Source organism: Benincasa hispida, chromosome 1 (genome assembly GCF_009727055.1).
Source record: "Benincasa hispida cultivar B227 chromosome 1, ASM972705v1, whole genome shotgun sequence".
Lineage (NCBI taxonomy): Eukaryota > Viridiplantae > Streptophyta > Magnoliopsida > Cucurbitales > Cucurbitaceae > Benincasa > Benincasa hispida.
In genome coordinates, this window is record NC_052349.1 from 32932265 (window position 1) to 32956087 (window position 23823).

At 37.3% G+C, this 23823-nt stretch overlaps 1 protein-coding gene across 1 annotated transcript; it reads right to left on the bottom strand.

The window, feature by feature from the left end:
* Window positions 1-2862: 2862 nt before the first annotated feature.
* On the bottom strand, window positions 2863-3591 carry LOC120091874 (ferredoxin-like). Its single transcript, XM_039050027.1, has one exon. It carries the CDS (start codon window positions 3532-3534, stop codon window positions 3085-3087), a length of 450 nt encoding a protein of 149 aa, XP_038905955.1. The 5' UTR covers window positions 3535-3591; the 3' UTR covers window positions 2863-3084.
* Window positions 3592-23823: the final 20232 nt, after the last annotated feature.

Below are 23823 nucleotides of genomic sequence, written 5' to 3' on the forward strand. Positions count from 1 at the left end.
CATGCTTCATTTGTTGTCTTTGCTTTTAAAATCTTCTAAAAAGCATCGTCATCTAATCCTTGATAGATTAGATAGAGAGCCTTCTTGTCTCTCTTTCTTGAATTTTTTAAACTATCTCTTTGTGCGTGAGAAGGACCACCATCATTCTCCGGTTCGACATATCCTTTCTCTACGATCTCCCCACATCTTGTGAGCCAAGGAGAGTCTATCTTGATACTCCAATTATTATTGTTTCTCTTGTTGAGCATTAAGACTTAGAATGAGACCATGCTATTGCTTGCCATATTCTTAGAAAGTATCTCTTAGCTCTATACCACTTTGTTGGAAAGAAACTTTGGAGGTTGGAGGTAATTTAGAAGAAGTTATGAGAAAGAGGCTACTTGTGCTATTGAACCTTCTAAATTTTTTTTTGGCTTGATACAATTACTAAGACTATTTATATTAGTTGACACCCCTAAATCTCTAGCTAAGATTTTGCCAACGCATTATGATATAATGATTATAAATGTCTCTCTAGAATATTCTTTACAATTACACTTTTTTTCTCATATATTCTAGATGTCAATCTACTCTAAGCATCTACAAGTAATATCTCTAGAATCTTTTAATATTTGATATTTCTAGAAATTGAACTATTGTTTGGACTAGGCCTAAATATTTCTAACCCAAAATCAAGTTTATATTTCGACATGGTGGTCATCAAGTTTAATCCATAAAGAAAAAAAATTAGTAATTAGTGATGTTTTGATGCTCTCCCACGGATTTTCATTTCTTTTTCTCCTCTCGAATGCTATGAGTTCAAGATTGGGGTTAAGCTGAAAATGAACGATAGGAAAATATAATTATTTGAACATTTTGATTAGGAAGATCTACTAAAAGAGTACGTGATTATACTCGAGAACAAAACTAATACTCCTAAATCTATGGTTAAAACAATTTCAAGTAAAATGTCAGAAATTCGGATAGAGGCTAGAGCCACTTCTCCAATTGAAAGCATCTTTAGGCAACTCATAAAATCTCGAGATAGTTGTCAATATAGCAATCAGTCCCAAAATATTAGCAGATATAATACAATACAAAAAAAAATTGCAAATATAGCAAAATTTAGATCCATCTCTCGAAGTCCATCACTAATAGAAGTCTATCACTAATAGATTTTGCTATATTTGCAATTTTTTCAAAATGTTGCTATACACTAAATTATTATCCCTAAAAGTGCTACCTTTTGTAATTACCCTAAGATTTCCTACGTAAAAGCCAACAAACACAGAGAAATATTGAGCCTTAATCACTAAAATAGCGTCATTGGCTTGTTTTTACCTTATAGATAATAAAAAGGATCCAAATGACTGATGAAAAAGAACAAGATAAGTTGAAATCCAACATATAATTACTTGTCTTAAGCTAAAAACAGCACTATTTGCTTATTTTCAGATGGAATTCCTTCTTGTTCATTCACCTCAATCTCTCAATCTCTTAACCTGAAAATTCTTCCTCCTTGTGTGTCTCAATAACAACATCAGAGGGAGGAGTAGCCAAACAAGCAAGAACCCAGCCCTGTGCAATCTGATCATCATCAAGGAAGCTAACATCTGACTGATCCACCTTCCCTGATTTCAATTTTGCTACACAAGAAGAATATGCTCCTGCTCTACATGAGTATGGAAGGTCCAACCCTTCGTTTTCCGCGGCATCGAGAATGTACTCGTTATCCAGACACTTGATCACTTTCTCTCCACTTGGTGTTATTAGTTTCACCGTGTATGTTACCATCGCCGTCACGCGCCTGCCTCCCTTCTGCAGCCCAAACAAGCGCTTAACACATTAGTCACCGACCGTGGCCTCAACGTCGCGGCCGGTGGCTAGGACCAGAGGAAGGAAGGGGTGGTGATGGGGTTGCTGGCCATTTTGCTACTTGGAATGGAATGGAGATATGGTGCAAGTGAGGTTTTTCTTGGAAGAGAATGGCTGTGTGGCTCTAATGTGGAAAGGGTAAACAGACCATAGGCTATGCCTAACCTTATCTTTCAATGGCCAATAAATTGGTGATGACAATTGCCTAGACATGGAACAATTTTGTAAATCTCACCCACTTCTCAACATTGAGTAATTTTATTGCTCCATTTTATTAAATAAGTGAAGGAGAAAATTGCTTTTGTAGCTTGAGTTGGTATTGGTAATTAAAAGTTGCTTTTTCTTAGTTCTAATTTGTATGATTAGGTTTAAAAGGTATAAGTTTAAATAATAATTAAAGAAGAGGAAAGAAAGGTGGGGATAGAGGAGAGAGATAATATAATTTTTTTAATTATTATATTTTATTTTAATACATGGATGAAAAGTAGATAATAAAACAAAGAAACCTAGAGGTGGACAGCAACATAGACTTAATTTTTAAAATTTAAAAAAAAAATTGTTACTAAACGGACCAGAGATAGAGATAAAGCTAAAAGAAAGTATCATTCTTAGATGCCAAAAAGAAATGAAAATGAACAATCCACTACCCAGACAAAGATGAACATAACGAAAAACAAAATGGTTGATAAATAGAGCCTAGTAGAGATACATTAAGTCAAAAGACGTATCATCCACATCTTAGATGCTAAAAGGAAATGAACATGAACAATCCATCAACAGATGAACAAAACTATAAACATAATGGTTACAGACTAAGCTTAGAGATACATTAAACTAAAAGATACAATCATTCACATCTTAGATAACAAAAGAAACAAAAATGAACAACCCAACAACACATGAACAAAAACAAGAACAAAATAGTTACCAAACAAAATCTAGATATAAACATATATTAAGCTAAAAGATAGTATCATTCACATCTTACATGCTAAAAGAAAATGAAAATGAACAACCCAACAACAGATGAACAAAGCCCAAGTTATGAAAATCAACTTAAACCAGTGATGAACAATACAACATTCAATAAACACTTAGAAAGAGAGAGATATCATCAAGAAGCTAAGAAAACAGTGTCCATTTTGCTTACTCTCATCAACAAAGATTGAAAAGAAAAGAAAAGAAAAAAAAAAAAGTTTAATCCTCCTTCCCCTTTCTTGTTCCTCTGTTTTAACCAGCAAAGACGTCCTCCTTGTGGGTCTCAATTACAAGATCAGATTCAGGCCTAGCAACACAAGTTAAAACCCAACCTTGAGCCATCTGATCATCATCAAGAAAGCTATTATCAGATTGATCCAATGTCCCTGATACCACTTTTCCAACGCAAGAAGAACAAGCCCCTGCTCTGCAAGAGTAAGGAAGGTCAAGCCCGGCTTCCTCAGCCGCATCTAAAATGTATACATCACTAGTACATGTAATCGATTTCTCTCCTTCTGGGGTTATGAGGGTTATGTTGTAGGCCATCGCCGTCACTCGTCCGCCGCGGCTGCTGCCGTGCTTCAGCCCAAACAGAGACTGACCCACGTTGGGAAATGGCTTAAGGCTCACTCCACCGGCAGGATTCCGGCGGAGGAAGGAAGCGGCCGGAAATGGAGCGGTGAATGCGGTGGTGCTGCCCATTGACCTCGTGTGTTGGAGATGAGATGGAATGAGATGCAATGGAATTGAGAGAGTGAAGAGGGTTTTTTAAAGAGGATTTTGAGTCGTGTGGCTATAACGTGGAGAGTGAAATAGAGAGGATGTGGCTGTGGGTTAACGCCTTATCTTTTGCCAATGAATGGTAATGGTTATGGATTCTTATCCTTCCAAAGATTTGGTTTCAAAAAATGTGAAGAGAGCCAACGATTAGTATTAATGGCTGGTTTTGAGATTGTAGTTAGACTAGCATGTGAATATATTAACAACGGAGATGTCTATAATTCGAATCTTTTTATCCCTACTAAAAAGAAATACTAGGCTTCATAAAAAGGGGAATACAATGTAATTTTCATTTTGAGATTTGGTTCTTATTTTTTTACGGAAAAAAATGCAATATTGTAATGAAAGTTGTGAATCTCTCCATCGTATATACTGACATTGCTTAGAAGACATGATCAAGGTCCGATGAAGAAATAAATGCAAATTTAAAAGAGCTTGTGAGCTAATGGTGGTTGAAAGCCAAGTTGGGTCGACTTTTTTATGTTGAAAGCCCCAAACTAGCTATCTTATAGCAAACAACTAATGCAAACCTACTCAACAAATCTCATTAGTAAACGTCTTTGAGTTTAATTTATGTAGTTTTCAAAATTACTCAACAAATCTCATAAGAAATAAATGCAATCTCATAGTTCAACTAGCATATAGTATAGTTAGTGACCATGAAGTTTGTAGTTTCAATACCCACACCCCAATTTTATTTTATTTTTTAAATGAACTCTTTTGTCATTTTGAGTCGGGCAATACTAGATTTTTGTGCATCTCACTTTAATCACACAAAAAATAAGAAGAATTTGTCACTTACCAAATTATGCTTGCAAAATTGAGTGTGGAATACACAAAAATAGACCTAGCTTAAATTTTTTTTTTTTTTTTTTTTTTTTTTTGACATTATGTAGGGTGAGAGAATTGAACTACTTGGAGGTTGATAATACAATCACTATGTTAGTTGACCTATACTTATTTTCGCCAGAATGCACCCACTTATTTTTCTTTTGAATTTAGTTTATATTTAGTTCTTGACGTTCTAAAAATGACGTATTTAGTCAAAATGTTTAAATTTGACCATCAATTGGATGGTGAAATTCGAAACTAGTTTGTAATGTCATGAGTATAATATAATATATATAACCCCCAACTCATTTAAAAAACACATGTAAGAAAAGTTTAACCGAACATATTTGAACTGTCACGCTATCATTTCATTATATCAACTAGAGGTTAACTTAAGGGACTTTAGGGAATGATTAAATATCAAATTCTAACTTCAATAATTAAACATGTTATTTTTTAAACTTAAACCTAAATTAAAATCTTAATTACCCAATTGAATTTTGGCATAGTTTAGTAATGAATGGTGAAGGGATGAATGGGATGAATCTTAATTTTTTTCTTTTTAATACATAGAAATAGGGGATTCGAACAATAGACATTGTGGTCGCTAACACCTTTGTATATCATTGAACTATGTTCATTATGGTTAAATCTTCTCAATGGTTGAAACATGAAAAAAGTAATGTCTTAAACACTTAGTTGGATTCGTGTTGGCCTCCTAAAAAGAATTTTTTAAAAAAAAAATCAAGAAATATTAAAGTGAGAGATTGAACTATTGATATTTGGAATGGAAACCTTTATTTATTACGTTATCTCATGTTTAGCCTTTTAGAAAAAATTGAATTTTTATATTTTTTTACTATGTCTAATAAAAATTTAAACTTTATCTGTTAGTTCCTCTTATAGTTCCCAAATCTAAAGGGTGAAAAAATAAGTTTAGATAATTACGATTTAAGAATAAAGATAAAAGGCTAATAAATTTTGATATAATTTCAAAAATAACACTATATATACATATATATTTGGAAAGGATAGCAATTTAAATCTGTATGTAACACAAAAATTTTGAAAGATTTAATAACAAAGTTTGGGAATTGGATATACAAGAGATTTAGGGAGATGGGTGTTTAGACTATTCATATAACAAGGAAAGGGAGTGGGAATCAATATGTAGGTCATTTTTCTTTTTCTTTTTTCTTTTTTGTTTGTTTGTTGTTTTTGTTTTTGTTTTTGTTTTTGTTTTTTTCAATATGAGGTTTCCAATTGGGCTATTTTCTACCATTTCCCCTTGATATAAATATGTGGACCGTAATGGATAGACTGAAGGGCTTATGGACATGGCCTCAAACGTTACTTTCCAAAAAAAAAAAAAAAATTATAATAATATATTTTAATTCATCTTAATTACATGGTATTTTTAGTACATTAATTACATATCTGTCTTTATTAAAAATAATTATAAAATACATTATTATTTCTAAAAATTGCACTTTTGGTACCAAAGAGTTGGAACTCACTTTTGGTAAACAAGGCTCCTCAAGACCATGAAGAAGAAGATGGGAAAGGAAAAGAGGAGGGAAGTGATATTGCGCGAGTGTAGTCGTCGAGTTATAATATGCTAAAATGGTTAAGAGATTGAGATCGTCCTTTGGAAAATTAATTTTTGATTCTTTTAGCTATTTAGAGATCCTTCTAATTTTATTTAGGGAATCGGAATGTGATGAGAACTTAACTAATCTAATCTAATCCTTGAAAGTAATTAAAAATATACAAGGGTGAAACTAGACTTCATTAAATGGATTAGACAAATTAATTGTCTAGACCTCATATTAATTTCATGCTAATTATAGACTTAAGAGTCTTATATCCAGGTATCCCCTATCGAGCTCAACCCTTTCCAATACCTATCCAATAATTTAATTTCATGCAATTAATTGATAAGCTATAGCATTAAGTTTCTCCATCATTGATCTCTATTAATCTCCTATCACCACCGTGCATATTTGAATAACAATTTAACATGCTAGATCTAACCTAACGCCCTCTCTCGCTAGCAAGACATCAAGTAAAGGACATTCAAACAATGGCTAGTTGCTCAAACATATTAAGATTAAACATGGTAAAATAAATTATGCACGGATCGAATCCAATAACAATCAACAAAGTTTAAGCAATCCATAAAACTAAATAAAAAAATCCTAAGAACACAAATTAGTCATTCATTACCATAGTGTTCCAAATACAAAAAAAAATTAAGGATTAGAGAAGGGAAAGAAAGCAAGTCGAGCTCTTGACTGTCATTGTAACGACCCGACCACCTAGGACTTAAGTTAGGCCGTTACTAAATATATGCATGCATGGAACTCAAAACGACACTCGGTTATGACGAAATAAATGCTAATTAAATAAGGTAAGTTCAAAAGACTTTCATTAAATTTAAATACTAAAACAATAGTAGGGTACCCATAAATCATAAAGGATAATAAATAAGTCTGAAAAACGATTCTTAAAAGTAAGTTTTAAACATCAAAACTAAGAGTTAAGAGAAACATGAAAAGAAAACTCTAAATTTCATGATGCGGAAGCGTAAAAACTAGTCCCAGTGGCTCGATCACGAATTCCGCTTGTCCATCGCCGGTGCATCTCTACCCTTACCTGAAACAACAACATGAGATAGAATGAGTTAAAAAATACTCAGTAAAGTAACCCCACTATTGGGGTCAAGCTGGGCATTTATGTTCATCTAGATACCCACCTCTGGTGAAACATATAAATTGCTCTAGTCCTTATGGACACATATACACATGAAACAAGAAGGAGACTTAGTCCTATCCTACTGTAGTTAAGTATGCCCACTACCTCTGGTGAATCCCGAAGGAGACACAAACTGGTGAATCCCGAAGGGAAACACAAACTGGTGAATCCCGAAGGAACACAAAATCTAATGGGCATCTAACTAATCAATAAGGACATTTGCACAGTCTCAACATCATAATCATCACTGTACAAATCTATGACATACATATAAACCTCAACATCATGGCTCTACAACATACACATATACCTCAACATCATGGTTCTACAACATACATGTATACCTCAACAATCATCAGATCAAATACAACCATATGGAAGCACATACCATCTCATACTAGCATTCAAGTGTCTATGTGCATAAATAAATAATTCAGATCTCATACCAGAACATACTTTGATCATATTATACTATCAATCTATCATGCTAACATTCTACCATAACATACATTTACCATGCTAGCATACATCTAATGCATGGCCTGTGGGCAGTTCCAGTAGTAAGATTACATACCTCGAAACTAAATCTAACAAAAAGTAATCCACACCATCCTTTAACTTAGTAAAATTCTTAAATCACACCCTGAATAAAAAATCAGAATTAAGTCCGACGTTTAGAATTAAATTCCAAATACGAAAGTACCTCATATGCCACAAAACAACTTACCTAAACTATGTGATGATCCAGAAATCTGTTCCAAGCTTAGCACGGAGATACCAATCTATTCATAACCCAAAATTTGGAATTGAAAACTAATTTCCAGCATATTAACCCATTCCGAAGAGCTTCAAGCTCACATTACTTACCAAACACGCTCCAAAATTCCCTGAAGCCGAATTATAATCGTATTGGACAGTGGGTCTTGATACCTTGAAACTTCAATCCAAGCTTCACAACATAAACATTATACTAAATTAAATCCAAATCCAAAGAGTGACCAAACCCATTCAAGAAAATACAAACTTTAGGGCACGTGTGGTGAGGTTGAAGAAGAAGAGAAATTTCAACTTTTATATAAAATAATAATAATAATAATAACTAAAAAGGAAAAAAGTATAATTATATTTAATTCCTTTCCTTATTCCACTTTATACTATTAAATTTTTTTTCCGTTTCAAAAGAAAATTAATTTTTGCCATTAATTTCCAATTTGAATAATTTCACGCCAACAATTAAATGCCCGCACTTACACTTGAAGTCCAAAATTCCAAAAATGCCCTCCAGCTAATAACAATTACTGAAATTCCGAATAATAAAGTTACTGAAATTACATTATTACAAAAAAATGTGTGGGATGTAACATTCTTCCCTCCTCAAAGAAATTTCGTCCTCAAAAGTTCATTCTTGAAAATGTTCCGGGTACTGGGCCTTCATCTCATCTTCTCATTCCCAGGTAGCCTCCTTGAACTGGTGATTCTGCCACAGGACTTTCACAAAAACAATTTCTCAGCGGCGCAATGTTTTTACCTCTCTAGCGAGGATCTTTATAGGCTTCTCCTCGTAGCTCAATTTGTCATTCAACTGTAAGGGCTCGTAGTCAACTACATGGGAGGGTCTGCCACATACTTCCTTACCATCAAAACATGAAAGACATTATGAATTGAAGACAGTGCTGGGGGTAATGCCAAACGGTAAGCTATGGGGCCAACTTGTTCCAGAACCTCGAAAGGTCCAATGAATCTCGGACTCAACTTTCCCTTCCTACCAAACCTCAGAATACCTTTCATGGGTGCCACTTTTAAGAACATTTTCACACCATTCTAAAATTCTAGGTCCTTAAGTCTTACATCGACATAGCTCTTCTGTCTACTCTGAGCTGCTTGCATACGAGCCCTGATCTTCTGTATTGCCTCATTTGTGGTCTGCACCAATTCAGGTCCTAACAATTTCCTCTCTTCTACCTCAGCCTAACACACAGGGGACCTGCAACTCTTCCCATATAGGGCCTCAAAGGGTGACATCCCAATAGTGGACTGATAGTTGTTATTATAAGCAAACTCCATTAAGTGCAAGTGAGCATCCCAGCTTCCTGAAAACTCTATGGCACAGGCACGCAACATGTCTTCCAATATCTTATTCAATCTCTCTGTCTACCCATCAGTCTGAGGGTGGAAAGCTGTACTGAAGTCTAACCGAGTCCTCAAAGTTGCCTGAAGACTTTTCCAGAAGTTAGATGTGAAACGAGGGTCTCTGTCCGACACGATGGATAGGGCACTCCATGCAATCTTACCACCTTCTTCATGTATATCTGTGCCCACTTATTCATTGAAAAGGTGGACTTCCTAGGTATGAAATGTGCTAACTTCGTAAGTCTGTTTACCACAACCCATATCACAGTGAAACCTTTGACTGTCTGAGGTAACCCCATGATGAAGTCCATAGACACATGTTCTCACTTCCATTCTGGTACACTCAATGGCTGTAACAAGTCGGTTGGCTTCTGCCTCGGGGCTTTCACCTGCTGGCACACCAAGCACTTACTGACGAACTCTGCAACCTCTCTTTTCATATCATTCCACCAGTAGTAACGTTTCAGGGCCCGATACATCTTGGTGTTGCTGGGGTGAATCAAAAATAAGGAACTATGAGCCTCTGACAACAACTCATCTTTAATATCACTAACTGCTGGCATGCACAAACGCCCTTGATAAAGGAGGCCACCTTCCGCTGAAACTGAGAATTCGCCATCCTGACCTGACTCCACCCTACGAACTCTCTCTTCCAGATAAGGGTCGTCTCGCTGCGCATCAATAATCTTCTGCCTTAGACTCGGTCGCACCGACAACTGAGCTAACTGTGCCATGACCTTTCCCATGGCTACTGCAATCTCTACCCTCTCCAGTTCCTTGCACAAGTGATGCTGTCTAGTAATGAGGGTTGCTGAATGAGCCACCTTTCTGCTTAGAGCATTTTCCACTACATTTGCTTTTCCCGGGTGGTACAAAATTTCAAAGTCATAATCCTTCACCAGCTCCAACCACCTTCTTTGCCTAATGTTTAACTCTTTCTGAGTGAAAAAGTACTTCAAACTCTTGTGGTCAGTGAAGATCTGTATCTTCTCTCCATATAAGTAATGTCTCCAGATCTTGAGAGCAAAAATCACTGCTGCTAACTCCAAGTCGTGCGTGGGATAATTCTGTTCATGCTTCTTTAGCTGACGTGAAGCGTAAGCAACTACTCTGCCCTGCTGCATCAATACGCATCCCAAGCCCTTCTTGGACACATCAATGTAAATGACAAAACCACCTAATCCATCCGGTACTGTAAAAACTGGGGTTGAATCCAACCTCTGCTTAAGGTCCTAGAAACTGTTTTCACAAGCCTCATTCCAAACAAATGCTGGTCCTTTCCGGGTCAACTGAGTCAATGGGGCGGCTATGCGAGAGAAGTCCTTTACAAATCGTCTATAGTAGCCCAGTCTCTTATACACATCTAGATGTGTATAAGAGACAGAACTGGTGAATCCCGAAGGAAACACAAACTGGTGAATCCCGAAGGAAACACAAAATCTAATGGGCATCTAACTAATCAGTAAGGACATTTGCATAGTCTCAACATCATAATCATCACTGTACGAATCTATGACATACATATAAACCTCAACATCATGGCTCTACAACATACACATATACCTCAACATCATGGTTCTACAACATACATGTATACCTCAACATCATCAGATCAAATACAACCATATGGAAGCACATACCATCTCATACTAGCATTCAAGTGTCTATGTGCATAAATAAATAATTCAGATCTCGTACCAGAACATACTTTGATCATATTATACTATCAATCTATCATGCTAACATTCTACCATAACATACATTTACCATGCTAGCATACATCTAATGGATGGCCCGTGGGCAGTTCCAGTAGTAAGATTACTTACCACGAAACTAAATCTAACAAAAAGTAATCCACACCCTCCTTTAACTTAGTAAAATTCTTAAATCACACCCTGAATCAAAAATCAGAATTAAGTCCGACGTTTAGAATTAAATTCCAAATACGAAAGTACCTCATATGCCACAAAACAACTTACCCAAACTATGTGATGATCCACAAATTTGTTCCAAGCTTAGCACGAAGATACCAATCTATTCATAACCTAAAATTTGGAATTTAAAACCAATTTTCAGCATATTTGTAACACCCCAAATTTTTTTTTAATTTTTTTTTGTGTAATTTCAGTATTTTCTTTTATTATTGAGGGCATTTTTGGAATTTTGGAAGTCAAGTGTAGTTGCGATGAGCAGCGGCGGAGACCGGCTTTGCACGAAATTTTGGAAGTCAGCTGGTTAGATAGGCGACAAGCAGCAACGGAGACCAGCTTGGGCTCGGGAGGCGGTGCTGGGTCGGTGGTCGACGAACGGTAGTCGGCTGGGTAGCAACGACGGCGGCCACGCGATGAATGGGTGGGGGTTGGCTAGGGCACGTCTGGTGAGGTTGAAGAAGAAGAGAAATTTCGATTTTTATATAAAATAATAATAATAATAATAAAACTAAAACTAAAAAGGAAAAAAGTATAATTACATTTAATTCCTTTCTTTATTCCACTTTATACTATTAAATTCCTTTCTATTTCAAAAGAAAATTAATTCCTGCCATTAATTTCCAATTTGAATAATTTCACGCCAACAATTAAATTCCCGCACTTACATTTGAAGTCCAAAATTCCAAAAATGCCCTCCAACTAATAACAATCACTGAAATTCCAAATAATAAAGTTACCGAAATTACATTATTACTTAAAAAATGTGCGGGGTGTTACAGTCGTCCTCAAGCTCGGGTTCACCCTCCAACGATCTACTCAATCATCAACTTCTCTAAGCTCCAAGATGTCGCCCTACCCAGAAATCAACTTCTGGTGGAGGCCTTAGACGAACTCTAATAAAAACCCTAAAAAGAACATCCTAAAATTCGACGGTCAAACGTTCTATTTATAAAAATCATCGCCGCATCACGGCGCTCTAAGGCAACATTGCAGCACTGTCTAATAAAAACATCGAAGGTACACTGGAATTTTCGTAGCACCGTGGCGCTACCCTTTTTTCAAACCTCTCAGGTTTTTGCGCTGAGCACAGTCTTTTTATCTTCGAAATTTTTTGTTTCCATTTTATTGCTCGATTAAGCATTAATTAAGCATGAAAACTAACCAAATTCTAAGCCCAAGAAAGCAAGTAAGTGGGGAATTATTTTAAAAAAATGTAAAACTTATTATAAATATGTTAAATTAGGTATAATGTAGATCCACATTATTAGTGTCCATTGGTCATGTGTCACTTATCCATTACCCAATGTGCCACTTATCCATTACCTCATGTGTTATCCACGTGTCTCAAGATTATACAATATTAGTATCCCTGTAATCCACTTCTTACTTGCCAAATTGCCTATAAATAGTAGCATTTTGAGGGTTGTGGAAGATACACACATATTGCTGATTAATCCAAAAAGATTGGAGAAAGTGGAGAAATTCATCTTTTGTTGTTATATGTATTTTAATATTTATTTTATGTTATTTTATTATTAAATTATAATTTATTTTAATATTATATTTTATTGATATTCATGTTCCCGTTGTGCTCCTCAAGTTCACAACATGTTATCAGCACGAGCTCCTATCGTTTTTCCCGCTAAAGGTAGGTCATAAAGGTATGTCGAGTTTTTTTTCCTCTCCGTTATAATTAATAAATTTAATGTTATTTTGCATATTTAATATCTACTAAATTTCTAATATAAATACAATATTATCTCACAAAATTATAATTTGTTGTCCTTGTTATTAATGGCAATAATTATTTGTCATGGGTGATTGATGTCCAAATCCACCTGGATGCTATGAATATTGGAGAGACTACTAAAAAAGGGAATACGACATCCAATCAAGACAAAGAAAAAGATATGATTTTCCTTCGTCGTCATCTTCACGAGAGATTGAAAATTGAGTATCTTACAATAAAAAATCACCGTATCTTGTGAAAAAAATTGAAAGATAGGTATGATCATAAAAAAAACAATTATTCTTCCTAAAGCTCGTTATAGGTGGATGCATTTGAGGCTACAAGATTTCAAATCAGTAAGTGATTACAACTCTGCATTATTTAAAATTAATTTGAAATTGTTAAATGCTAGAAGCAAAGTTGCGGGGCATGAGAAAAGTTTTTGAGCAGAGGCTTACCTAACTTAAGCTTAGAAAAGATTTCTTTGAAGAAGTAGCCGAGGTTGAGAAAAGCATTGCTGCCATGGTTAGAGGTATGAGTAAATTATATTTTGAAAGGCTGGTCATCGCAAAGGAAAGCCAGAGGGTGAATTATGAATTTCTTGAGTATAAGGCATGCTTGAGGACAAACATGATTCTAAGTTTGGGGGTGTGATGATGGGTAGAAATGTACGTTATTATAGGCCTTTTATTTAGAATTATGAGGGTTGTTAAGTAGAATATGCGGTGATTGTACTAAGAATTCATGAGAAAGTGAGCTTGCGTCGATCAACAATGAGAATCTCAACTAACCCACTATTATGCATTATTTTGCGTCCAATTGTTTATTTTTGTAGCTAATGCAGGAATCGATCGCATGCGAAAAATCTCACCATTACAGAGGTGATTGCATACGTTCGACGCATGGATGTCGTGGCCATTAACCGCATGCGTCCATCGCATGGAGGTTACAGCTACAGAGTAATAACCATAATAGAGGGATGAACGCCAGGGTGGTGGAATGCGATGATACTCCGGAAACCAAGCATGAACGCATACCTTGGGAGTATCAAAAGGTGATGTTGACATTTCATCTACCACACCGTTAGCAGCAGAGATTCAGAGCAGATCCATCATGCCGTTAGCTGCAGAATTTCAGAGAAGGATCATTAATGCTGTCGGCGATCAAGCTCTATAAATAGAAGCCTTAGAGCACAACTTGAGGGGATTCAAGCTTCTGCCTTAGCGCAGATCCTTTTGATCCAGACGAAAGCGTGAGAAGATAGTCTTGAGAGTTCTTCATTCCTCCTACCATTCTGAGTGGCGACCGGAGCTCCGTTAGAGATAGATCTCGAGAGAGACTACTCCACTGCCCATCCATGGCACCACCGGCAGCCTTGACACACATCAGATGGACGCAAGACATTGCCCATCTGGCCCTTCATATCTCTTCTATCTTTGTATTGTATTATATTGTGGTTTAAGAGATTAATACATTTTGTGATCAATGCATTTCCCTATTTCCTTCGATTCATCTTCATTTTCTTATCATCCTTTACTTTCACTGCAAAGACTAAGTAAGATTGCTAGAGTATCGCATACCTAATCATGCGGCATTGACATAGGAAGCAAGTAGCAAACCACCGAGAGGTGTGCGTTGCACGAGTGTTGTGGGAAAATCCTATTTCCTTAGTGTGATGTTGTAGGAACGCTTGTCTATGAGCTAATCAACGGTAGCTAACTACCTGGGAGGGTAAGTGATAACGGACAGAAATGCACATTATTACAGTACTAAGTTATTAAACAATGAAGGTTTGCGTTGATAAAATATGTTAGATTGCGTCCAAAAAGCATTAAGTTCATAATATTGCGGTCGCATGCATTCATCGCATTAGAACAGTTAACTTTGGTATTTTTATGCAAAATATGCGTTAACGAAGGGCGAAAATCGCGATCTTAAGAATTCAATGGGAAGGACAGATCCGCAAGGCTTTGCGGTGATTTGTGTTCGCAAACATTTACTCAAGAAGGATTGCCACATAGAGCCAGCGCAACTTGGTGGGCGCATCTAGGTGAAAAGCATAATTAATCACATGGGACAGAAAGTTGATGACGGTCGAATCCGAATTAAGTTGACAAGCCGCTAACGATAACAAGTACACTCAGCTTTTCGGTGACAAATATTCGGCGCACCAGTCAAAGAATTAAAGCCAACCCATCTGTTCAATCATAAGAGAGAAACCGCATTTCTCCCTGAGGTTTTATAAATAACGAAGGCATCCTTCAGAAAAGGGGTTCACCTGTTCAACCGGTTCAACAAGTTCAGTAGTTCTTAGCTTTAGCCATGTTCATAGTTTTCTTTTATTTTTAAGGCGGAGCTAGAGAAGAGAAGAGACACTAGAAGATTGCTCAGGGCAACTTAATGTGTTCTTTTATGAAGAGAAATTATGGATGATATGCGATGGTGAAATTGCGTTTCGCACTCAAGTTTCCTTAGCGGAATCCAAGTGTAAACTCCATTGAGTTTCCTGGTAACTCCAGGGTTGAACTCAAGGACTTGTGAAAACAGGTTGCGATGGTATTTTTTTAGGAAAACTTTGTGGTAACCAAATAAATAAATAGTCATTAAGGTTGTCGTTTGCGTTAATGAAAAATAAACAAATGTGGCGGAGTTTGAAAAGAGAGTTGACAAATGAAAAATGCGATGAGTATGCAGTGAACAGGTTAAGAAGGGTTGGCTAACACTTCCTAGGATGCGTTCATGCTATGCGATCATGCAACACACATACAATAGTAAACCATCTCTCGATGAAAATGCTACGGCTTCTAATGCTAGAACGCATGCGATATATACGATGAGTCTATAGGACCTACATGCGATCATGCTACGGCCCACTCTCTACTTCTACACCTCAAGGTTCTCTCTCGATTTGCCTTGAGTGATCTCCGGCGTCTCTACTCCTCTCTTGTTTCGCCTTAAAATAAAAAGAAAAATTATGGACAAAGATGTGTGATCCGAACTTATGAATTTTCGAACTGGTGTACTGGTTAACCGCTTTTCTGAAGGATGCCACTGGTATTTATAGAACTTCCAGGGTGAAAGGTGGCTTCTCTCTCATGATCACACAAATGGGACGGCTTTAATTCCCTGACTGGTGCGCCGAATATTTTTCACCGAAAAGGTGAATGTACTTGTTATCATTAGCGGCTATCAACTTAATTCGAATTCGACTGTCATCAGCTTTCTATCCCATCGTGATTAATTATGCCTTTCACCCAGATGCGCCCACCAAGTTACGTTGACCAGGTTGCGGCAATCCTTCTTGAACAAATGTTGCGAGCACAATCACCGCAAAGCCTTGCAGTAATGCTGCGCTCGACCAAAGATTTCCTATGATCGTAATTTCTGCCTTGCGTCAATGCATATTTTGCATAAAAATACAAAAATCAAATGTTCCTATGCGATGAACGCATGCGACCGCAATATTATGAATTTGATGCTTTTTGGACGCAATCTAACATGTTTTATCAACGCAAGCCAGCATTGTTTAAGAATTTAGCTCTATGATAAAGTGCATTTCTGCCCGTTATCACAACTCGACAGAGAACCCGGAGACGTAGAAAGCAGAGAGTGGGCCGACTCTCGCGAGAGCGAGATTATTTTTTGAACACGAGTAGAAAAGACAGTGTAAAATCCTGGGAAGCAAGAGATTGCTACCAGGCTCTTTATTCTCTTCTTGCATTGTTATTTTGTACTTCATCTTTATATGTATACAATGGAAGTTCTTATTCTACATCTGTTCACTCTCTTAGCATGCATGAGTAGCTAAACTTGTCGAATGGGTTAAGAAGAACTAAGCTAACATGACCTAGGATGTTCATTGTTTGCGATTATCCTATCTTATGTTGTGCCAAACATCCCTTTAGAGCTACTCGAGAGATAGTCTAAAGAAAGAACCTAAGACTTGAGAGAGCTAGGTTAGAATCTAGACTCGAGAGAGCAAGATTAGAACTGCATAAACAAGAGATAGGGACTTAGAGATAAGCTCTGTTTGCCAACTTGCATCGCATGTATCCTAGAGATAGGTAGAATATTATGTGGTCGCCTTATTTGTGTTTGTGTCATTTTGTCATCGCATGGATAAGAATAGAGGCTTATGTGTAGGTTCTATAGACTCATCGCATATATCGCATGCATTCTAGCATTAGAAGCTATAGCATTCGCATCGAGAGATAGTTTACTATTGTATATGTGTTGCATGATCGCATAGCATGAATGCATCCAAAAGTGTTAGCCGACCCTTCTCAACCCGTTCATCGCATACTCATCGCATCTTCCGTTTTATCAATTCTTTTCGAAACTCTGTCGCATTTGTTATTTTTATTACCGCAAACAACATTGCCAACAACTACTTGATTTATTTGGTTACCACAAAGTCTTCTGAGAAATTACCACCGCATATTGTTTTCCCAAGTCCCTGAGCTCGACCCTGGCTTACCAAGAAACTCAGTGGGGTTTACACTTGGATTCCACTGAGAAAACTTGAGTGCTCAATGCATTTTCATCATCGCATTTCATCCATAATTCCACCTCATAAAACAACGCATCAGTAAGTGGTGGAACACATTAAGCAAAATAAGCAGTGTTCCTAGAGATAGGAACAATCTTATGTCAACCATGTTTATGTGATTACCTTGTCTTATGAGCGCATCATTCATCATGTAAGCATACTTGAGAGAGTAGTCTAAAAACTAAATCTAGGCTTGAGAGAGTCAAATTGGATCGCATAGGTAAGAATAGAGGCTTAGAGATAAGCTCTGTTTGCTATTACACAGTGTGTGCACCCTATAGATAGGATATGAAAGTATACGGTCATATCGCATGCGTCCAGAAGTAGGATACGGTGGTATGCGGTCATCTTGTTTATATGTAGGAGCACGTGAGCAAGAATAGAGACTTACATAAGGCCTCTCGACACTATTGCATATACATCGCATGCGTCTTTGTTAAGTGTGTGTAGCATAATCGCATAGCTTGCATTAGCTGGGGTTACCCTTGCGATCAAGCTTAGTGATGCGGTGAAGTCATCCCTACCATTTCATCTATTTTTCCTATGCATTTTATTATGCGTTAACAGTTGTCGTGTCTCTATCTCTTATAGTCATACTTCCACTGCTTAATCTGTCAATTAGGAGTAGGAGTAGTGCATAGCCCGTAACCTTCAATATTATTTTATTCTTCGCTATAAACACTTTACTTTATAATATTTAGCTACGACTCCCTGAGTTCGACCTCAGATCACCCGAGAAACTTGCGATCTCGTTATACTTTTCGAGAGAGCAAGAAAATTTGTGGCAGGAATGCATGGTCATTGCATAAATTCTTAGACGCATATTGCATATCCTTTAGTCCAACACATGACCATCAACGCATGGAGAACAAACAATGAACGCACATTTATTTACCCCCACTTTTAAACCATCAAGGTACTTGGGCATATGATGCTTCACTTAAACTTTTCACGTTTCTCCTAAATAGTCCACACCGTGAGATCTACCCTCGACCTCAAGGCACCTTTGGCATGTCCCCCTAACGGATGGTGTTTGGGTAGGTCAATATCAAGGTGGATGGAGAGAGTGTTCATAGTAAGTGGGAGCGGGAAATGCGACAGCATATCCCTCGGTCTCCCTCGTTGGATTGAATAAAGTTACTGTGCATCGCCTCGAGGCACCCTGGGAGGGTCCCCCTATAGGATGGAAGTTTTGCGCATTTCTTTATTTGATCTACTATAAAAGGATAAGGTAACTTAGTCTCTTGTTCTAATCTGCTTCTTTCCTACGGTGGGCTCATTAGGGCGGGACTCTGGCACCAAAAACGAGGGGTCACACTTACGCGGAATTGTTAAAGGTTAACAGTTCTGGACCGAATAAATGGTGGCTGTTAGGTTCAGTTCCAAGAGTTGGTTCTACCTAATCTTTTAGATTGTCTCATCCCAGCGAAAGAGCATCTAATCACCCCATCAGTGACGTTTGTTCTGTCTCACTAGGGCATCATTGCAAATAGAAGTCTTAACTTAGGGTACTTGAAACTATTTTGCAAAACTAATTAGTTCAACGTGGTTTAGCAAATCTAATAAAGGTTTGTTCGTATTTTCAGCAACAACTTTTCAAAATGGCCACAGCCACATAGCTTTGCTTAGTTCCGAAAAATTAACTGTCGATAACTTTTCGACATGGAAACATATGATCACGATGATTCTTATCATCAAGGATCTCATGTTCGCCCTTACGGAGGTCTGTCCTCCTATTCTAGCTCCAAAAAATGCCGCTCGAAATGTTCGAGAGACATACGAGTGAGGACACGACCAAATGAGAAGGCCCGAGCCTACATCTTGGAAAGTCTTTCTTGAAGTCTTGGCCAAGAAACATGAGCCTATGGTCTCAACGCGTGAGATCATGGAGTCCCTGCAGAGGATGTTTGGACAACCATCTGAACAGCTTATGCATGAGGCTCTTAAGTATACATTCAACTCCAAAATGGAAGAAGGCACCTTTGTTCATGAATATGTGCTTAACATGATGGTCCACTTCAATGTGGTGGAGTTAAATGGGTCTACCATCGATGAGAGCAGCGAAGTGAGCATAATCCTGCATTCTTTGCTGGAGAGCTTCCTGTACTTTGTTAGTAATGTGATTCTTAACAAAGTGAAATATAACCTTACAACTCCCATCAACGAGTTGCAGACCTACCAATCTTTACTGAAAAGTAAGGAGAGTAAGAAGGGTAAGGCAAATGTTGCTTCATTCTCTAGGACGTTCCATAGAGCTTTGACCTCAGGAACGAAGTCTACACCTTCTACTTCTAACTCTGCAAAGGGGAAGAAGAAGAAGAGTGGTAAGGGAAAAGGGAAGGCGCCTGCTAACCCGCCACATGTCACCCCAATAAGGCGTCCACCACCAGTTGAAAAGGGAAAGTGTTTCCACTACAACCAAGATGGACACTAGAAGAGGAACTTTCCTCACTGGATGAAGGAAAGGCAGGCCGCCAAGGCTAAGCCCAAGGCAGATAAAGGTAAATATGATTACTTGTACTTGAAACTTGTTTAGTAGAGAATGATGATTCTACCTGGATAATTGATTCGGGCACCACTAATCATGTTTGTTCTTCTTTTTAGGGGATTAGATCCTGGCAATAGCTGGAGGCTGATTAGATGACGATGCGAATAGGCACCGGGCATTTCATCTTAGCTGTGGCAATGGGAGGGCTCCGATTAGCTTTACATAATAGGTTTCTAGTTTTGAATGATGTATATATTGTTTCCGAACTTAAGAGGAACCTCATTTCTATAAAGTGATTGTTACAATGTAAATACACTGTTTCATTCAATGTGGATAAAGCGTTTATTCATAAAGATGGTGTTACTATTTGTACAGCAAATTTAGAAAGTAATTTGTATGTGCTAAGGCCGTTAGCCATTAATTCACTCCATAACACAGAATTGTTTAAAACTGTCGTAACTCAAACAAAACGTCGACGTATTTCTCTAAAAGAAAATGCCCATCTTTGGCATCTTCGCTTAGGGCACATCAACTTGTGCTTTGTTCAAGTCCAGGAGGCACCACTTAAGGGAACACTCATCTACTTACCCTTAAGATGGGAATGAGTGAATTCCTTCTTGTATTATTATGTTCTCAGCTCACCACTCGATCTTGCCCCAAAAATGGTAGACATCTTGGATCGGCGATCTGGCCACCCTCACCCATACAAATCAAAGGACAATCCCTCATGAACTGTTCATAATATACTCAAGATTAAGACTAAGTAACTTAGATCATCCTATTGAAATAGAAATCTAACTAGTTAACGGTGTTACATCTAGTGGTTACTATTTCGCGATCCAGTCTTATGCAAACTCATTGCATAGGATACCCTCACTCGCGTGTCACCTACACGAACACATTGGATCATTACGCTTGTATCAAATACATAATGGGTCGTATCCATAGTATTACCAGGATAAGATACCCAGTCTTATCCCTATACTATAGACCCTTTAGGTTGTATCTTGAACATTGATCCATGTATATCTTCACATATAATGCAAGACTTATAAGACAACCTTGGATATTTGTTTATTAGATTTAGGGTTATTAAGACAAAATAGACAACAATACAAGCAATAACATTTATTGAATTAACATCCATAACTCTTTATTGATGATAGTCAATTAATAAAATTTACTATCTACGAATTTTAGAGCATAAAACCCAACAAACTCCCACTTGAACTAAAACTCTAGTCAGTGGGTTGTACCCAATCAAAAAGGCAGGATAATGCTAAATACAATAAATAGGACCTCCATATACCCATTACACATCTTTCACTTGCCCTAGATTATACAATGTACATATATCATAGATCTAGATTTTCTAGATGACCCTCAAACACTTTAGCCGAGAGAGTCTTCCTAAATGGATCGGTAATGTTGTTCTCTGAGGCAATCTTTGTGACGATTACATCTCCCTTTTTCACAATCTCCCATATAAGTGATACTTCCTCTCAATATGCTTTCCTCGTTTGTGATTGCAAGGTTCTTTAGAGTTGGTTACTGCCCCACTCTTGTCACAGTATAAGATGATGGCCAAGTCCTTATTTGGAACAACTTCCAAATCACTTAGAAACTTCCTTAGCCAAACTGCTTTCTTTACTGCTTCACAAGCAGCTACATACTCAGCTTCCATAGTGGAATCTACAATGCATTCTTGCTTGATACTACGTCATACTATAGCTCCCCCGTTAAGGGTAAACACTGATCCTGATGCAGATTTCCTAGAATCCTTGTCAGTTTGGAAATCATAGTCTGTGCATCTTGTAAGGATCAAATTCTTAGCTTCATATACTAGCTTGTAGTCCTTCGTTCTCAAAAGATATTTGAGGATGTTCTTAACTGTTTTCCATGAAGGAAATTGGACATGAGGATTTCCATAAGCAACACAATGATCGTTCCAAATTCCATTTAAAATTGAACAAACACAACTACAGTCAAGAAACGAAAACTAACTGGTCATGCACAATACGAAATTACAGCAAACTTTCAAAATAGATCAAGGGAAAGATTAAACATTCCCTTGAAGACTCATACTTCAAACTCCCTCGATCACGAATGCTCGGTCAATTTCCAAGACTGTAACACACAAACGCTCGAACACAGCGACCACAACACAACACGATCAACAAAAAAACTCGAACACACCGAACTCCAAGATCATGAACCCAACGAACGGCCTCCAAAACCTCGACTCAATCGAGTTGAGCACAATGGCTACCTTGGTATTCTCGATGTGAAAATCCAAAAGTGTAGGCTCTATGTAGACTTGGTTAGAGGAAGAGATAAGAGGAATAACAATTGTGTAAACAATTGAGCAAGTAAGAGATGACAAAAGTCTATCGTATAGACGAATGCCCAATCGTTTAGAATAAGGCAAGCTATCATATAGCAAAAGGCCCGCGATCGTTTAGAAGACAACCAGCTAAGTGAACTATCATGTAGTGTCACTCCACAATCGTTTGGTCTCTCTTCAGCTATCGTTTAGTGAATCCAATTCACTTGATAATCTTTCTGTGAGTGATTTCCGAGAATAGCAACTCTTGCAACATCTTAAATCTACTAAATTTAGGAAAATATTTTTCCTTTTATTTCACGATTACCATGAAACCACCAATAACCTCCCACTCAATTGGTTATTAAAGAAAAAGAAATAATTATCCAATAATTAATATTATTATAAATACATATGATAACCAACTTATCATATTATATTTATAACTATAGTTTTAATATTTCATCTCATGAAACATATAAACCATAGTTTTTTTTATATTTCATGGTACTTAATGTAAATCTCATTTACATTAATCCTACATTTGATGTATCTCATACATCACACCGATCATATCATATATAATCGAATTTCCTCTTGTCAATTTGAACATTTTAAATCAACACCAAAAACTTATTCTCACTTGAATCCATTGAGCTACCGAGGGGACCTTGTGAACCTGTAGCTTAAAGCTCCAACGGTACGTGAATAACTGACTAAACTCTTTAATCATGGGATCCACCATCCATTAACTGCCAGGCACTCCACTAAAGACCGACAGCTGCACTCTCCTTAACTAGAGATATATTTTGTGTCCATATCAACCAATCAATAGTGAGATAACCCTTCACATATCGCTCGTAAATACAGTTAGGCCTTATGCCCCTATAGTTATATCTAACTCCTTAAATACCACTAATCCCTCTAATGAACATAAGTCATAGTCCTACTATGACTAAGTCCTCTCTTCCAAAGAGAAGTTGTGGCCACTATATTCAAGACCCAGAATCAGCCCTTATGGGAGCAATCTATTTACTTACCCGTGCTTCGGGGAAGAAGTGAATTCCATCTTGTGTAACTGATTTCCAACTCCCAAATCAGACAAATCCCCAAAAAGGTAGGCATGTTGAGTTGGCAATCTGGACACTCTCACCCATACTAATCAAAGGACAGCTCTCAAAGGCAGAAGTTCCCAAAACACTCAAGATTGAGGTCATGTCACCTATGGTCGTTTACGTGAGATGTAAGTCTCATGTATCAACGACGTTATATAATGAGACTAGTCATCTTGTGGTTCGGTCTTATACAAACTCTTTGTATAGGACACCTCCACTCGCATGTCTCCACATGAATGGTCAAGATCAACCATCTGTAACAGTTCACAACACTTGTAAACCTCTACAAAGCGAGTCGTATCTGTAGTGTCACTAGGATCAGGTATCCCTCTTAATCCTTATACTACATAACTTTTTAGGT